The 16,538-nt window shown below is 36.4% G+C and overlaps 2 protein-coding genes across 3 annotated transcripts; both read right to left on the bottom strand.

Annotated features, from left to right (window-relative positions):
• Positions 1-40: 40 nt before the first annotated feature.
• LOC103977075 (protein PSK SIMULATOR 1) lies at positions 41-6,426 on the bottom strand. The gene is made up of 13 exons (XM_065098128.1): positions 6,295-6,426; positions 5,708-6,124; positions 4,760-5,085; positions 4,543-4,635; positions 4,354-4,444; positions 3,493-3,583; positions 2,609-2,706; positions 2,313-2,382; positions 1,930-2,030; positions 1,128-1,244; positions 969-1,045; positions 796-840; positions 41-704 (listed from the first exon to the last, which is right to left on the bottom strand). Exons 2-13 carry the CDS (start codon positions 6,023-6,025, stop codon positions 203-205), a joined length of 1,929 nt encoding a protein of 642 aa, XP_064954200.1. The 5' UTR covers positions 6,026-6,124; positions 6,295-6,426; the 3' UTR covers positions 41-202.
• A 4,646-nt stretch (positions 6,427-11,072) lies between these two features.
• On the bottom strand, positions 11,073-16,229 carry LOC135606827 (protein-tyrosine-phosphatase PTP1-like). Of its 2 annotated transcripts, none has more exons than XM_065098127.1 (9): positions 15,869-16,229; positions 15,599-15,695; positions 15,401-15,483; positions 15,137-15,274; positions 13,438-13,575; positions 13,021-13,133; positions 12,786-12,927; positions 11,305-11,388; positions 11,073-11,211 (listed from the first exon to the last, which is right to left on the bottom strand). In XM_065098127.1, exons 1-8 carry the CDS (start codon positions 16,133-16,135, stop codon positions 11,317-11,319), a joined length of 1,050 nt encoding a protein of 349 aa, XP_064954199.1. In that variant the 5' UTR covers positions 16,136-16,229; the 3' UTR covers positions 11,073-11,211; positions 11,305-11,316. The 2 variants fall into 2 exon arrangements, with proteins under 2 accessions (XP_064954199.1, XP_064954198.1); XM_065098126.1 differs by having other exon boundaries at positions 13,021-13,169; positions 15,869-16,228.
• Positions 16,230-16,538: the final 309 nt, after the last annotated feature.

Below are 16,538 nucleotides of genomic sequence, written 5' to 3'. Positions count from 1 at the left end.
GTAATGACCATTTAACCTCATTCCTACTAGGGACTTTGTTCATTGTCGTACACATGGAACATATCGATCATGACAACAATTCCGAACATTACAGACATGTTTGGTGACTCTTTACAAGTTCATGTTGGCCCCTTGGCTCAGCCAAAATTTGGGAGACATGCATGTGATGTACACGAAAAAAATCAGACCAATTCGTCATCTTTTACGGAGATCGTAAGTTGGTACTTCGGTCCACTCTTTCAGGTATTCTTAATGCTCTCTTCCTGTTGATGTCGAAACTGACAACAGTCGTAGGCGAAAACTCTTTGTACTCCCTTGTTGTGGAGTGACTACTGCTTATCTTCTGCTTGCTAGTTGTTGGTCCGCAAGTGCCAAATTCCTGGCTTTTGCGGATCCCTGGAGTTGGTTTCTTCAAGTTGACATCTCGCAACATCTCTTGGTCTACTGAGGTAATTTTAGATAGAGAACCGATTGGTTTGATCACTGGTGAAGAGATTGATGATCTCTTTGTTGCAGGAGAACAACTAGGCGATTTAACAGGGGGATTAAAGCCAGCATTGCCAGGCCTACACCGAACCGTAAGGTGGTGAAGCCACACCACCAAGTCTAGTATGTATGTTTCGGTCTTTGCCTTGTCTGCATGGTAGAGTGTCTCAATCTTGACTACACCAGTTTGCGCAGCAGCAATCTGATTCAATTCGATCCTGAAAGAAAAACACACAATCCCAAATGACTTGCTTTTACATTAGTAGATGCCAAATTTTCCACAAGGAAAGCAGTGAATTAGCTGCTGACCTTGTTTTTGCCCATTCACCAACCCAACCAAAGCCTTGGTGTGCTCTGATGATTTGCGATGGCCACAAGTAGAAACACAAGTGCAAGTTATTGGACAAAAAGATTCAATAAAATCAACAAAATTCTGTGTTATATGCTAAGTATAAACAAAGATACTCAAAGAAAAAGGATACCTGATTGTATTGATTGCAAGTGGAAAAAGCCAATGCAAAGTTTTCTCCATCTCACATTTGATTTGAGGAACTGTTAGCTGCATACAAATTTTCATAAAATTATGATAACATTAGTCATTCTATGGTCTGCGCAAGTGCTGAAGTTATGCATTAGCTTACCTCTTCCTTGAACTGAAAAAATTGCAACTTAGAACGTAAAGCAGATTTCACGCTGGGTGGCAATCCTTGGTACAATGAGTGTCTTGTGCTTGGAGGCACAGAACTCGATTGTGAAACCTAATATGCACAAGAGACCGCAATAGTCAGAACAGAAACTGTTCCTATGCATTAGAAGGTTCTTATTGAACCTGCTGACAATGAGGACTGGAGCTAGGGTTTTTTAAGTAAACAAACAATCAATGTTAGTCAGTAAAACCAGTAGATTAATTCTATCACATGTTAAGCATCTTTCTTGATATTTGTATTACAGGAAAATCCCAGTTTTAGAATATTGTTCATATAGTTTTAATTTTTGGGTTTTGCAGAACAGGGAGAAGAGAGAGAGAGAGTAGCAAACTTTGTTGATGCCTTTTCTCATCAAATTTACATTTCTCATATTATAACATCTGATAATTTCAGGCTTTAGGAGTTAGGGACATGCACCGAAGATGTAAAACCAAATATACTGATATATGGATCTCTTGTCTAGTAATCTGATATGTGAAAAGGGGAACCAGAACTCTGCACTTAGCCTAAAATTAAAACTACATTAGAAGGAAAATTAATTTAGAAGGGCTTGGAGGTAATTTTCTGACAAAAGTTCTATAATGCCAAATCTATTGGAATAAATAATCTAAATTGCAGTTTAAAAAAAAGGAAAACAATGAAAAATCAGTACAATGAAACAATAAGATCAAAGATTAACAATATTTGTTAACGATAGACAAGCATTAAAAATTAGGTGTCACAATAAAAGACTTACAAGTGCGACAATTTGGGTTATGACATTTGCATAGTGCAATGCAAGGCCGGCCTGTCCTAATCTCTGATGAACATTGGAAACTCCAACATGTTTATCTCCATCTACAGAAGGACAAGAAAACATTTTTAAACCTTTCCAAGAAGTTGAGAGCAGCACAGTAATTAGGTTAAAAGTTGTATGTTGAATGCAACATAAAAATGGGTTATCACTCATTAGGAAAAAGGCATATAAATTCTACAACCTTCAATAAAGTTAAAATACTGGGTCCGGGTTTGAACTTTGAAGTATTGATCACAAGGGGTGACCAACAATTTGTCTTCATATTAGTGAAGAGAATAATAGTATTTGAGTAATGAGTTATAACTGTCGAGAGAAAAAAATACCAGCAAGCTGAAAGGTAGCATGAATCTCCAAATACAAAAAGTGAACAATCACCATGAGTTTTGCCATGACCTATAATAAAGTTTGAATAGTTTTATTAATCACCCAAGTAGTTGAAAAAGAAAATCCTTCATTATTGTGCAGAATATTTATATATCAGAAAGACTAGAATAGAAGAGAATAAGTAAATAATATTACCACAAAAACATAAAAATCAGAGATTCAAGAGACCAACGAACATAGTGTGTGTGACAGGACTTATTATATTGCAATATGTAAATCAGTACCATCTGCTTACCTGTTCCAAACTCTTGGACCAAAATGACTTTTTCTTTAAGAATTTTACATTCTTATGTTGGCTCTTCAGTTCTTCCCTTAGAATCAGATGGCTGTCCCCTGCATGTGAACAAAGCAGAAGATGAGCTGTTTGTGATGGACTAAATCTGGTATCACTGTTATCACATGAGAACAGCAATGATTTAATGTTAAATTGAAGTTCAAAAGTTTTTTAGAGTACTATTATCATGTTGATGAATGCATTATCTAAAGAATAAAATCAGTAAAGTAATACAGAATTGAGAGAAAAACCTTTGAGTACAGTTCCCTCAGTTTTCATAGTCCACCTTTTGTGTCATGGTCTAGTTTTCTTTGTATTCACTTAGGCTGGAATCCATGGTTCCAATACCCTAAGCTTTCTTCCTTCAGTATGGCAATTATGGCTTCATTTTATGACAACTCGACTCTGTCATAAATTATTAAAGATTTTGTTACTTGTAAAATGTGGTAATCTTGATGGTTTCATGCCAGAGTTTGCTTGAGATAGATTTTTAATTACCACCAACTTAATCTCATTGTCATGACATGGCCACATTGACTTTGAGTAGAAAATTCTGAGTTCTCTTTTTTCGGGAAAAGTACTCTTAGTTGTACTGAGGAAGAAAACCACAATATTTTCAAGGACAAAAACTGGTTGTAGGCATTTTATGATCATTTCTAAATTAACTAAAACAAAACAGCATTTTGACATGTTTTTTGAACAATGTAGAGGCAAAGCATTCATCCAGATAAGCATCAGTTACTTCATTATATGAGGTCTAACCTGTATTCTAGAAGCTTAAAGTAAGAAAATGTTTCGCAAAATCATGATTAAATTCAGGATATTCATTTATAAAGCCACTCTACCTCTTTGAACTGGAAGTTCAATCTTGTCCTGAAGTCTCCGTTGATATTCTTTCTCCGATCTACCCAAGTCATACATCTCATGGTACAGGTCCTAGGAGGTATAAAATTTAATGAACAAAGAAGGAAATTTTTTCTCAGGAAATCAGAAGAATAACCATGTTTCAGAAAATGATAAATGCCAGAAAGAGTCAAGGAGCAAGTCTGTAACAATTTCAAATCAGATTAGTGGTTCATGAAAACAACAAGAAATGCACTTTATCAAAAGTAGTCAATAGGACTTAGTACTTATTACCTGTAAATGAAAAAAATAATGCATAGATCAGTGTTATATGCACTTGTGTCTCTATCAGGATATTGTGTTTATATTGTGCTAGCAAAGTTGTCTTTAGCAAACTTCGTTTGACCCATTAATTACACATTGCATAGACCAGCACTTGTGTCTCTACCAGTATATTGTGTTTAGATTGTGCCAACAAAGTTGCCTTTAGCAAACTTCATTTGACCCATTAATTACACATTATATGCAGCCTCTTTCCAAAACATAAATAGCAGGTTCCTTTAGGCACACAAAATGCTAAATATAGACACAAATCTTTAATATTCAATTTCAGTGAAAAATGGCAATAGCTATATATATGATTTGCTTAATAAGCAATGAGCATTCTAGACATGATGAACATGAAGGGCACTGCAATGCCAATTTAAGTGTTAACATTGTCAAAACTTGTTTCTGACTAGTTGCAGTAAATAAACCAGAGTACAAAAAAACTAGTTTTGCACAGTTAACCATCAATATTCACAAAAATCATGAAAATTTGATAGTAAAATGGAGAAATTTTACTATCAAGGAGGAATACTAACAGCTGTATACCGAACCAATGTCATCAAATACTGCATCGCCCCTAGTGCTCTTTCTCTCATTTGCTTCTTAGGTGTAAGTTCTGAATCAAATCTGAAAATTGATGAAGCAGCAATGTGACATTTTTATTGCATCAAATGTCATTAAATCCAAACAGTGATAATATGTCTGTATGAATTATCAGTATTTACTTGGCAAAACAGCGGTCTAGGTTGTGCCATTGAGGATCTTTGCATCGGTTACCAAATCGAACAACCTCATCAACAAATACTTTAAGCTCTTCTCTGTTAATTTGACAAAAAAATCCAGCACTTTTCCATTAGAAGTAAAAGTGTTTGTGTTTACTTATCTTTCTCTCGCAACTACTTTCCAGATTAACATTGCAATAATTCTGAGCCAATTATTCACCTCTTATCAGCTGCAGCAATTTGCAATAACTCATCCATATCATTCGAGACCATGCATAGCACACCTTCTGATGGAAGCACCACTTCTTTTAAATGCTTTATGTTTTCCCTTGAAAGTGATTGCATGAGATTAGCACCTTTAACTACTGAATTGGCCACCTCGAAAGCCAATATAGAGATTTTTTCCCCTTTTGTTGTGACCCCCTTCATGAAGCTGCTACCAGATTTCAAACTTATCATGCTACTACCAAGCATGTCAAGAACATCAACTGCCTTCCCAAGTCCAACAGTACCAGCCCTTCCCAAGAGTGAACTCACTTCAGAAACCTGTAGCAAAGTGAAAAGAAAGGATATAATAGTACTTCATGAAACAAAAGGAGCACTTGAAACAATCACTTCGAGGATCTTACTTAAGATGAACCGTATATGACAAACAGATGGTCAACTCTTTCTATATATTTCAGGTACATGATGAGAGGACTGCTAAACGAATCAGATGAACATATATAAACAAATTACCAAGACATATCAGTTAGGAACAACAACTGATAAATGAAAATTATAGTTCCAGGATGATGAATGGCTTTGGAATAATTGTGAATATACAACATGCATATTTGATCATACACAGTGCATTATCCATTTCCTCTATAAAACGTGAGAATTGTGCATGAAAACTATAGGGTTCACTTGATAGAAGTGCATGTCCAATTGAAGGTCATGTGGAAACTTAAAGACTAGAGCAAGAATGGAGATGATCCATCCATCTTCTACAAGTCAAGAATTGGGAGGTAAATGCACAAGTACATAATATACCAGTCCTAAGAACCATAGTATCTGGTAAAATACAGAGTTATTTATGCTGTTGCATGTCATTTTGAAGTTGATTTAACCGATATGCCTTCATATTCACAGATGAGAACAACAGAATTACAAAGAAGACACTTGCCTTTGTCATCCCTGAGTTTCCTGAGGCCGCGGATTCTGATCCAGTTGACTTGGATTTATGCGAAGATGTTTTGCACAATTGCTGCTTTCCAGTTACAGTTTCGATTCCCCGTAAATCACTCATGTCAACTCTAGAGAACGTGCCTTCACGCGACTGTTTCTCCACAGTTTCTTCCAGTGGCATCGTCTTGTAGATGCTCTCTGCCTTTCCATAAGATTCGTGAGCCATAGAGAAACTGTCGCCAAAGCCATTGCCGTCAATTGTGATTGCTTCTGGCGAGCTATCTAGCGCAGATATCTTAGCGCAAATCCCGCCCATTGCACTAAATCCTTATTCTGTCAATCCTCCTTCTTCTTTCTCATGAAGATGAACTGAGCAATGCAAGCTCCCATGTTAGCCCCAACCCATAAAGGCATCCTGGAAACCAAAAAGGAACAATCTTTATAACCATTTACCAATTTCCACGGCCAATTCCACAACAAGCAAGAAACTCAAAACCAGATAAAAGGTCGAATTTTTAGAACAGACGATTCCGAATCTATACAAAGAAATGGGTCAAACAACACTCCAGGAAGAAAAGGTTCGACCTTTGGTCGACGCAACGAAGAACGAAGAACGAAACCTCCGAGTGTCGAACAGTGGAGGCGGAAAAGCGTCAGCGCCGCCGACGGCGCGATCGATAGCTCAAGATGTGATCTTTCTCGCGGACACGGAGAGGCATAGGGCAGAGAAATCGGATGCCGGAAGAGGGAGGACGAGCGGCTTAACGCTCGAGGACGAGCTTCCAATTCTCTACACCACCAATACAAAGCAACTTGGAATACCAAGTCCAACCACACAATCATAATAAAAACCACCACACTTTCCAAGATTAGCTGAACTGCATACAGAGATATAGTGTACAGATTGCATTTGCATTAGATATATGAAACAATGCAGCTCAATTCAATCGGTTTTGGGAATCGATACGAGAATATGCCTCCCTTCGAGCCACTGTTTGGAGCCAACCTCTACATGCATGCCGCTCTGGGGATATTGTTTCTAAAGTGATAAAAGGTAGATATTTCAACGTAGACTTTGGTATGATGTTTGACTTTGTTAACCTATTTTTGAGCCAATCATGGCTTTTTTAATTTGATCCTTCTTATTTGTCAGCAGAAGAACAAAAGTTGATGACATCTCATCCCATCAAAAGTGGGATTGGATGCGGAGAAGAAGCTGTTAGAAGATCCGATCGGGAGTAATCAGTAGATTGAAGAGAAAAAGTCAAAGCCTTGATATGGTTTGTTGAACTCTCATATTTCTTTTCTCCTTTTTTAAGATAGGGTTGACATTTTACTTTCATCAGGGTCAACTTCATAACCCAAGAGTAAGATCACATCAAGATTTTTTCCCCTTATTTTTTTATTTGTATGATCTCATGCTCACTAAAAATTATTGGACCATTTCTGAGACATGAATTTTCCTATCAGAAGATGCAATCCACAATATAACATGCGTTTCGAAAGAATTTTCTTAGGATGGTTCGAGTGGAATTACACTGCGTGGATGTCTCAGGACTAGTTTTGTCCTATCATAACCAAGTCATACTTGCACCTCTCAGGTAACTAAAAAGTCAAACATGAGAATTTTTCTCTTACCAGAATCAGGTTGGGATATTGATCTCCATATTAAGACAAATTGCTCATTTTTCATGGCATTGTGATAGATGATCCCTCTGTAGATTATGGGCTTTCCTAAGTTGAATCAATCTTGTAACATATTTGATGAGTTAAAATTATCATCTTGTAACCTAAATAAGCTTTACTGAGTCACCTGCTAATTTTCCAACACATATTTCTTCTTAGTTTGTCCTCAATAAATCTGTAAATCCCACTCGGGTGAAAATTAATAATTAGGCAAGTCTCCAAGGAAACATCATAGTGATTCAGATACAATTATGCATAGGTAAGATGTTAGGAAGTTGAAACCTGCTATAAGTATGTTAAATGCATGTTATGTAATACTTAAAAGATTGCGACATATATGTAGCTCAAATCACCTTAATTTTTCTTGGATGATCAACACAATCTGAAATTTTCACTGAATGGGGCAAGACTTGTCATCAAATCTTGTGAGCTTTGTGGATTATATTGCACCACAGAAACTTCTAACCTGCAAATTTCACTTTGATGGAAATTGTTTAAACAAAGTAATGCAATTAAACGAAAAAAGAATAAACTATTGATGTACTGTCAACCTGGATACATAAGTCATGCCTGTAGGTTTTACCTCTTATATTTGCATGTGAGATGATCAATTGAATAATGCCTGCAGTGGAGAAGAATATTGCATCCATTCTTATGTAAAAGCCCACAAAGCAACCAAAAGTCAAACATAAACGTAGGCAACATGTAGCAAGTCCAAGCTACATGAGCCACCTATGACATATAAGTTTGTCGACCATCGACTTTAGAATGTGACAATTTCATGTATAATATATTGATCAAGAAGTCAAGGAATGAGTCTATTCTTTCTTCTAGATTTTCTTTTCTTTGGTATGTTAGTGTTTAAAATCTTCCTCATTTGCATGCCCAGTTTCTCTATGATTTATGTTTGCGTAGAACAACTAGCAAGAAATGAAGTTTAGTAAAGGAAGCAAATGACCATGTCACCCTTCTTTCATGCTCTATGCACTAATACAAAAGACTCTAAGATGCAAAAGAAAAAGAAATTTTTATATAGAAAAAAAAAAAAAAAAAAAACAAATCTGTGATGTCTCGACCAAAGCAAAAGTCAAGTATTAGAAAATGCAAAACCATGGGTACATCAGAACTAGCAACACAATTATGGCAAAAGTCAAGTATTATAAAATGCAAAGCCAAGAGGACACTGGATCTACCTGGAACACTAATTAAAATTGCTGTGTGATGTTTTCTATCATTTCTTAAGCTTATGAAACTTTCAACTGTATAGGATTAAAGACATGTTCTCTTTACAGAAAGAAAACATAAGTTGTGTTTACTGCATATGTGAATCGCCATATAAGTCTAGTATTTATTATAAATCGCATAATTACAGGGACATAAGAACTGCTTGAAACCTGATTTTAATTTTTTGAGCTAATGGAATTCCCAACCACACAAGATTAAAGGCATGCATTAAATACAGAAGGAAAACTAAAGGGAGATCTGTGAATCACCATCAAAATCAAGTATTATAAAATGCACAACTAAAGGGAGATAAGAACTACTTGGAACCTGATTTAAATTGTTTAGTGATGTTTTCTAACACTTCCCAAGCTAATGGAACTTTTTAACTGTGCAGGATTGAAGATATATTTTCAATACAGAAGGAAAACATGAGTTGTGTGTTTAATGCATCTGCAAATCAGTGGAAGTTGCCTGTATTGTTGAGTGAAACAAAGTTAACTGTAAGCTTACTCAAAAGCCATGGCACCACTAATTAACCTCTGCTATTAAACTATGGATTGTCAAGAACCATGAACATTTCAATATATTAGACCAGAAGAAAGTATATACCGTTTGGAGGTTGGTGATGCAGTGGCTTGAACTTTTAATTAACCTTCTTTGGGATGAGCTGACAAACCCCATGCAAAATGCATCAGATACTTGTTGGGTAGCACATAAATTTTTCCCTATTCATTGGTTTTCCTAGAGGTGAATTACCTTCATTCTCACAAGGCTACAACACTTTTGCTACGGCTGGTCACTTGTTATCCTTTTCCGCTTGATACCTGGTGCTGCGAGGTGGTGGTCAAACCAAGGGAAGGGACCTCCGCAAGGTCAACTGCCCTGAGCAATATCATCAGTGAGCGTACAGCAAAAGACAAAAGGCTTAATCCAGAGGCTGCCAAGACTGAATATTAATTGCATAAATGATACTGTCAAGAATCTCATAGGTTTGCAGGCATGCAACAATAGTAGGATGAAGAAACATGAAGCTCAGGCTACCCCCCCCCCTATCTTCATGCTTAATCCAGAGGCTGCCAAGACTGAATATTAATTGCATAAATGATACTGTCAAGAATCTCATAGGTTTGCAGGCATGCAACAATAGTAGGATGAAGAAACATGAAGCTCAGGCTACCCCCCCCCCCATCTTCATGCTTAATCCAGAGGCTGCCAAGACTGAATATTAATTGCATAAATGATACTGTCAAGAATCTCATAGGTTTGCAGGCATGCAACAATAGTAGGATGAAGAAACATGAAGCTCAGGCTACCCCCCCCCCCCCATCGCCATGTGTTCAATTCTGGTGTTTTGCTTCCCCTGTTTGTTCTTCAGTCAGCAATTACACTCTTCAGCATCAGCCTCCTGAAAAATACAAATCCATACCAACCAAAAGTTTCAGCACCATTTGTAAAAATTAGCAGCAAAAATAATCCTTATCCTGTGCTACTATATAACAGTCTAACCATTCTTGTCATATAATTCACTGCACACATGCCATTTCTTTTCCTAAAGCGCCACACTCATACCAATTAATTAGTCAAACTCAGCATTTGTTGAGCATTCAACAGATAGGCACACTTAAAAAGTATTTGGATAATACTTTTTTTCAGACCTGAAAAAAATGCACATACAAATCTGACAGAAAAACAATCTGCAAATAATATCTAGTGAAGATTCTCAAACAAAGATGTACCATGTAAAAAAAAAAAAGAATCAATGTTTTGAACCAGTTGAGCCTCTACACTGTTGATTTGTCTATGCATTAGAGTTTCAGTCATGCAATGCATATAGAAGATACACCAACCTAGATATAACAGGGTCTGGCAGTTCCAAGGTAACACTACCTATCAAATCCCTGGGACTCACCATATCTGCTAACTTCTACATCATTGACAATAAAGCTGATGGATCAAAATGCCATTTTGACAGGACAATCTCTATGTTGGTGCTTTGATAGTAATAAAAACTTCCAAGGCATTCAGAAACATACATATCAAGCTAAAAGAATCTCCATCATGATCATTTTGTCCTTGATATTATAAACTATCAGATGTTACAAATTTTATCATACAGGTCAATGCGATGTGCAATGTTACCAACTAAAAACTAGGTCTTAGAGAATCTTTCGTTGGCATAAGGAGATTCCAGCTACAAAGAATCAAAGTAGATGTAATCTCATAATTCATTAACAGAAGAGATGCCAACAGCAAAGAATCCACTGGACTTGGGAACTTGAGGATATACAAACTGACCAAACAGATCCAGCGGTCAGGTACATTAAGCTTCAAAAAAATTTGATATCTAAATTTTTTTGTTATCTCATCATCATGATAGTCTTTTTCACTTTAACAGTGTGCCAATAAGTGACATCTTGAAAGCCATAAAGAAGTGCTTAAATCCTGTGCCGCAGCCTCTCTTCAACATACATTGGCACCTCAAGGGTTTCTATGCTGCATGTCTTCTGCCTCTTGACAACATTCTTGATACATAACAATACTAACAACACGCTCTACTGCCCACATGAAGCAGAAAATGGTGATCGACATGCCCTGAAACATTTTTAATAGTCATGTTAAAATTTCAGTAATGTACATGCATATTTTAAATACTCTTTTTGCACTAGAAGATGCAGGTAGAGGTACCTTCAAGATCATCTAGTATTTGGACTTCGAGACAAGTTCCTCTAGTTCGTCCACAATTGCAGCATAGCAGAAGAAGTATTGTTCCTGATCGTCATTAGTATCAAACATATTTCAGCAATGAACTCCTGTGACATCTTTCTGACTGAATAAGCAGTTTTCTATTAACCTTTTCCCATTTCATTCATATTGTTGTATATCTTAAACAGCACTGGAAGTTCAAGTTGTTACCAAGAAAAATTAGTCAACTAATCCAACAATAATAATTAGTTCATGTTATCATATGTGCGTATGTTTATTCATATGTATGATACCAATGCTCAATGATTATGATAATCCTGGCTCCCAACCATCTTCACCTTACCATGAATTTCTGAAGAATCAAGTTCATACTCATTTGTTTCATTGGATCTTTGGTTTAGTCATGCCATCAAGATGAAAGTTGATCCACACCAGAAGTCAACTAGTTCACCCTTCTGCAATCTATCCATATCTAAGGGAATCCAAAATATTCCTACCTTGTTTGAACATACTTAAATTAAAGATGAAAGATATATATTCCTAAATTTACTTTAAATAAGGTATCGAAAACTATATATATATATATATATATATATATATATATATATATATATATATGACTATGGAAAGTTCTGCAAAATGTAAAGAAAGCTGGCTTAGATTGACAACAAATTCTAAAAAATCTTTCAAATATTTAATTGACCCTCCTTTACACTAAAATGAGCAATATATATATATGATCCCATACTAAATTGGGGAATAGCTCAGATAATAATCAACTTCATTTAACATAGACTAGTAGATAATTCATCAAGTTTTAGTTAAAACTAATTTAGCAGCATTTTACAAATATTTTTTTTTATTTTCCTCAAGGGCATTCATCGTCAGCACCTCTAATCAAAGGTGGAGAAAGGGGGCCTAGGATGCATGTGGGAATTGGGAAAGAACTAATCCTCCTCTCTTTCCCTCTTGTGATTTTGTAATGAGAATGACATATTTGCATTGCCTCAACTCAAAGAAAAAGTTATATTCATCCTGTTCAGAAAAAAATTTATTGTGACAGTCTAAGAGGTACATACAAATATCTTATTATTACTTCAGAAGAAAAAAGAAGCACACAACTGCAAGATTGCACCATTAATCTGTCTAGAAAAGAGCACAGTGCTTATCACAACATTAAGATCGTGTGGATTGTATATTTTCAATGATTTTGTATTTGATCTTTTATAGCAACTTATAGGCTTAATTTACATTATCTTTCTTTTTATGTCCAGCAGATATAAAATAAGAAACATGTTTTTCTTTTACTACAACTCTATGATTTAATTTTAGTTAAATGTATATTTATATATGTGAGAGTGTAAATCTGCACACCTGTGGCCTCCGACTCATGTAGCCCATCCTTGGATATTTATAAACTAAAACAGATAACAAAAAAGCAAGAAGAAACTCAAATAAGATACCACTGTCTGAACCATCCCAATCCGTTGGGATCTGAACTCTGCAACAGTTCTCACAAGATCTAAAGAAGACATATCACCAACAAGAACCCTTTGGATCGTGTTGTGAATGGTACAGTATGCACCAGTTCTTCCAATCCCTGCACTGAAAAAGAGGAACATAGAGAGTCAGACCTGGGGGATGATAAGGAGAAGAATATTGAGGCAAACCAGAAGCATTTTATTGCGAGTTCTAAACCTGCAATGCACAACAATAGGACCAATACTGGGTGGAACGTGATATATCCTTTTTAAAATTTCTCGCACTGATGCAGTATTTGCAGGCACCCCATGATCAGGCCATTCAGGGTACTGGATATGGAGAACAGGAAGAGTTGGCTTCACCAGCTACATGAAAAGCCTCCAGAGGAGATAAGATTTTATGATTAATGACACAACATTTATGATAAAAAACAAGGGTTAATCCTAAAGTTCAATTAGCAGTCCAAACATTTTCATAAAGAAAATGAATTGTTTATTTTAGTAAAATATGAAAAGCAACAAGTGTCAAATTATTAATTTTTTAACAGATGAGAACCAATTGACATGTTTATATTCACATAACAACAAACAAACAAACAGAAAATGAGTGGAACAAACTTCCACATTGGTTCACCTCTTTATGCTTCACTTCCAAGCATCGCAGCACTAATGAAGAAGCACAGATTCTTGTATATTTTGTCTCAACACTGATTTTTCCAAATCCTCTAAGACCATCATCTGCTTGAAAATAATCTGCACATTTCCTCATCATCTGCCATTTTGTAAAGATAGAGATATATTTAAAGTAATATAGGATGATATAAACGGCAATTAATACAAAGTGAGATGATGAATGTTATTAGAAAACTATGTAAATCAAGGAGTGATCTTATATTTAGAATGATAATTCTACAAAGAGCTAGAAAAGTAGGTGAGTCAACCAATCGACAGTTCAAAGACATACTCAATAATGAAAAGCTCCAAAGAGACAAAAAAAATAGGAAACATGATTAGATAACATAATGGGAGGTATAGCAAACTTTGATGGGAATACTATTTACCAAATAATGATTAAGGAAAAAAAATTCTTTGTGTGTTGCATATTAAGCACTTGTTAGCTTGTGCTCGAAATTACCAAGGAATCATTAAGACTCTATGAGCAATCACTATCGCGATTCAATCTAATGAGATAATTGATCTGAACCATCAGTCTAAATTGTATATGATCAAGTTAATAATAATACACCCAACCCATCAAGCCCTTCTAAGTTTACTTAAGTCTCCTTCTACTTCCATTGTGGGACTAAATGATAAGTATGATACATCATAGTGCATGTGTCCTAGCCAAGGAAATAAAGTTCATAACCAAAACCTAACATAGTGCATGTGTCCCAACCAAGTCTATGATGTGTCTTTTAGCTTCATCCATGAATAATCTTTTCCTACTCGAGTCCCTCATTATGCTTAATAGTATATCGACTCTGGTACCACTACATTGTAATGCTCCTTCCCAAGCCAGGTTAGATACAATGCTACAATCCCTATAAGAAACTAAATGGGAATTACAAGATACAAACCTCAACAAATAACTTGCACAACATATTTGTTATATGTTTGAAGTCATAATCAATTAACTCATAAATTATTCACAACATTCTCAACAGTTCACAACAACTCAATCTAAATAGCATATATAGATAATAATTAAAATTTAAAAAAAATCAAAGACCTCTAAGTTGTTCTTATGAGCACATCCATGTACGAGCTATTCTTTAAATCTAAAACATTTGGAAGTAAGCATACAAACAATCCACAACTTAGCAATCACTAAATGTATCTAAAACTTCTCCAAATCATTCCCTCTACTTGCTTGTGTTAAAAATCCTAGAAAAAAAATACAATGATACGATACCACCATTCAGAATATCTAGCTTGACATCTCTTTTCCTAAGAGACCACTCGGTCCTTTTTTCCTTTTTTTAGATCTTTGATTTTCATATTTCTCTAATTCTTTCTTTCCTCGTAGCCTTCTCTCTTACATCTTTCTTGTCAGACACATCAGTTTGATCTTTACAGGCTATAAGTAAATTATGCTGTTTTATATGGCTTTAGAAATCAAATACCAACAGAATCTCAATCCTTATTATGTCAAAGACTCGGCCTCATATGACTGACCTAGTAACTTGGAGGCATAAAACCTTAAAACCTCATGTTCCAAAAATGCTTTTGCTAAATTTAATGACAGTGTAGGCTCATTTAGCATTATAACCGTCACAATGTGTAACAAAGCAGCTGGATGTGTAACAAAATTTTCAGAGATTGCAACAAAGCACCTTGGGGTTATCAACAAGAGTTAGCATCACGATCACAGGACAACGGTGTTGGAATACCATCTCCCAGAAATCTCCAGAGGTCTCAGGAAGCGGACCTTGTGTAGCAATAGACCGTGAAACTTTCTCACCCGTACCAATCTGCATTCAAGGTTCGCCAAGGTAACCAAAGATGAAACTCCAGCACGTTTTACTGCTTTGGCCCATCCAACATAATTATACTCGATATGAACCAACACGAAATACAAGTCGGTTAAGTGACTGTACCCCAATAAAGCTCGCATTAATGTAACCATTCGCCGAGGAGGTGTTGCCTTTTGTAGAGTCAAGAATAATCCTGTTATTATCAACTGAAAGAGAAAGAAGAAGGCGATCAATGAACTTTCCAGATCGAAACTCCAAAGTGTCCAAAGCGATTTAATTCTATCACTTAAAGACATAAGAAGATTTATTTTCCGCAATTACATGGGAGGACATCCATGTAGCGATTTTTCCCCAAATTTGCATCTCGCAGAGCCACCGAACACTTTCTCATCATCTCATCCTTCGTTAGCCCCATCTCCTGTCAAAAAAAAACATGCCGATCGAATATTTCAGCTAAGAATTAGGAAGATGGAAGAATCGCTATCTGCCGACTTCGTGAATCTTTGTTAAGGGTACTAAATCCAGGCTGAGAGGAAATCAAGAGACCCAACATTCAGATGGAACGATTTCGAGAGAAGGGTCGACCAAGACCTGGAGGCGATCGAACGCCTGGGCGATTTTGGCTGGGGTTCTGAGCCTCCTCTTGAGGAAAGCTAGGGCTTCGGAACAAAGCTCGTGCTGTTCGCGCGAGAGGCGAAGCGGCTGCGGTGGATCCGAGCAGAGATCCCCGGGGTTGAAATTGGCGGAGGAGGAGGAGGAGGAGGAGGAAGCGGCTGTGGCCATCACCGGCGTGCGAGCCCCGCGGCTGCGGCCCGTGCAGTTCCCTGCCGCCTCGGTCTCGCTTTTCTCCCGATCCATGGAAGGCGAAGAACAACAGTCACTATTCGTATCACTGTTACTCACGGGCAGGTCTCCATGTTGCGAGAAAAGGTTCCGTTGTCATGGCTATCAACTTAGAGATCACCAAATAATATCTCTTTCTTATTTGTTCATTTAAACGATTTTTTTAATGTTTTTATTATCTGAGTGGGATAAAATATGAACAATATAGTTTCTATGAGCTGTCTTTTCTTTTCTTTTTTTCTTGAGTAGAAAGGAATAAATAATCCTCGTTCATTTCAATTTTTTTTCGATTTTTATTATCTTAATGGACCATTTTATGCTTGTTCTCAAGGTTCGCAATATCGTACCGTACCGGTATTTCGACCAGGGCTCGGTACCGATACGGTACGATATACCGAGCGATACACCCAGATATACC

This window comes from Musa acuminata, chromosome BXJ2-3 (assembly GCF_036884655.1).
Source record: "Musa acuminata AAA Group cultivar baxijiao chromosome BXJ2-3, Cavendish_Baxijiao_AAA, whole genome shotgun sequence".
Lineage (NCBI taxonomy): Eukaryota > Viridiplantae > Streptophyta > Magnoliopsida > Zingiberales > Musaceae > Musa > Musa acuminata.
Note: the sequence above shows the minus strand (reverse complement) of the source record. Positions and strands in the feature narration are given on the sequence as shown.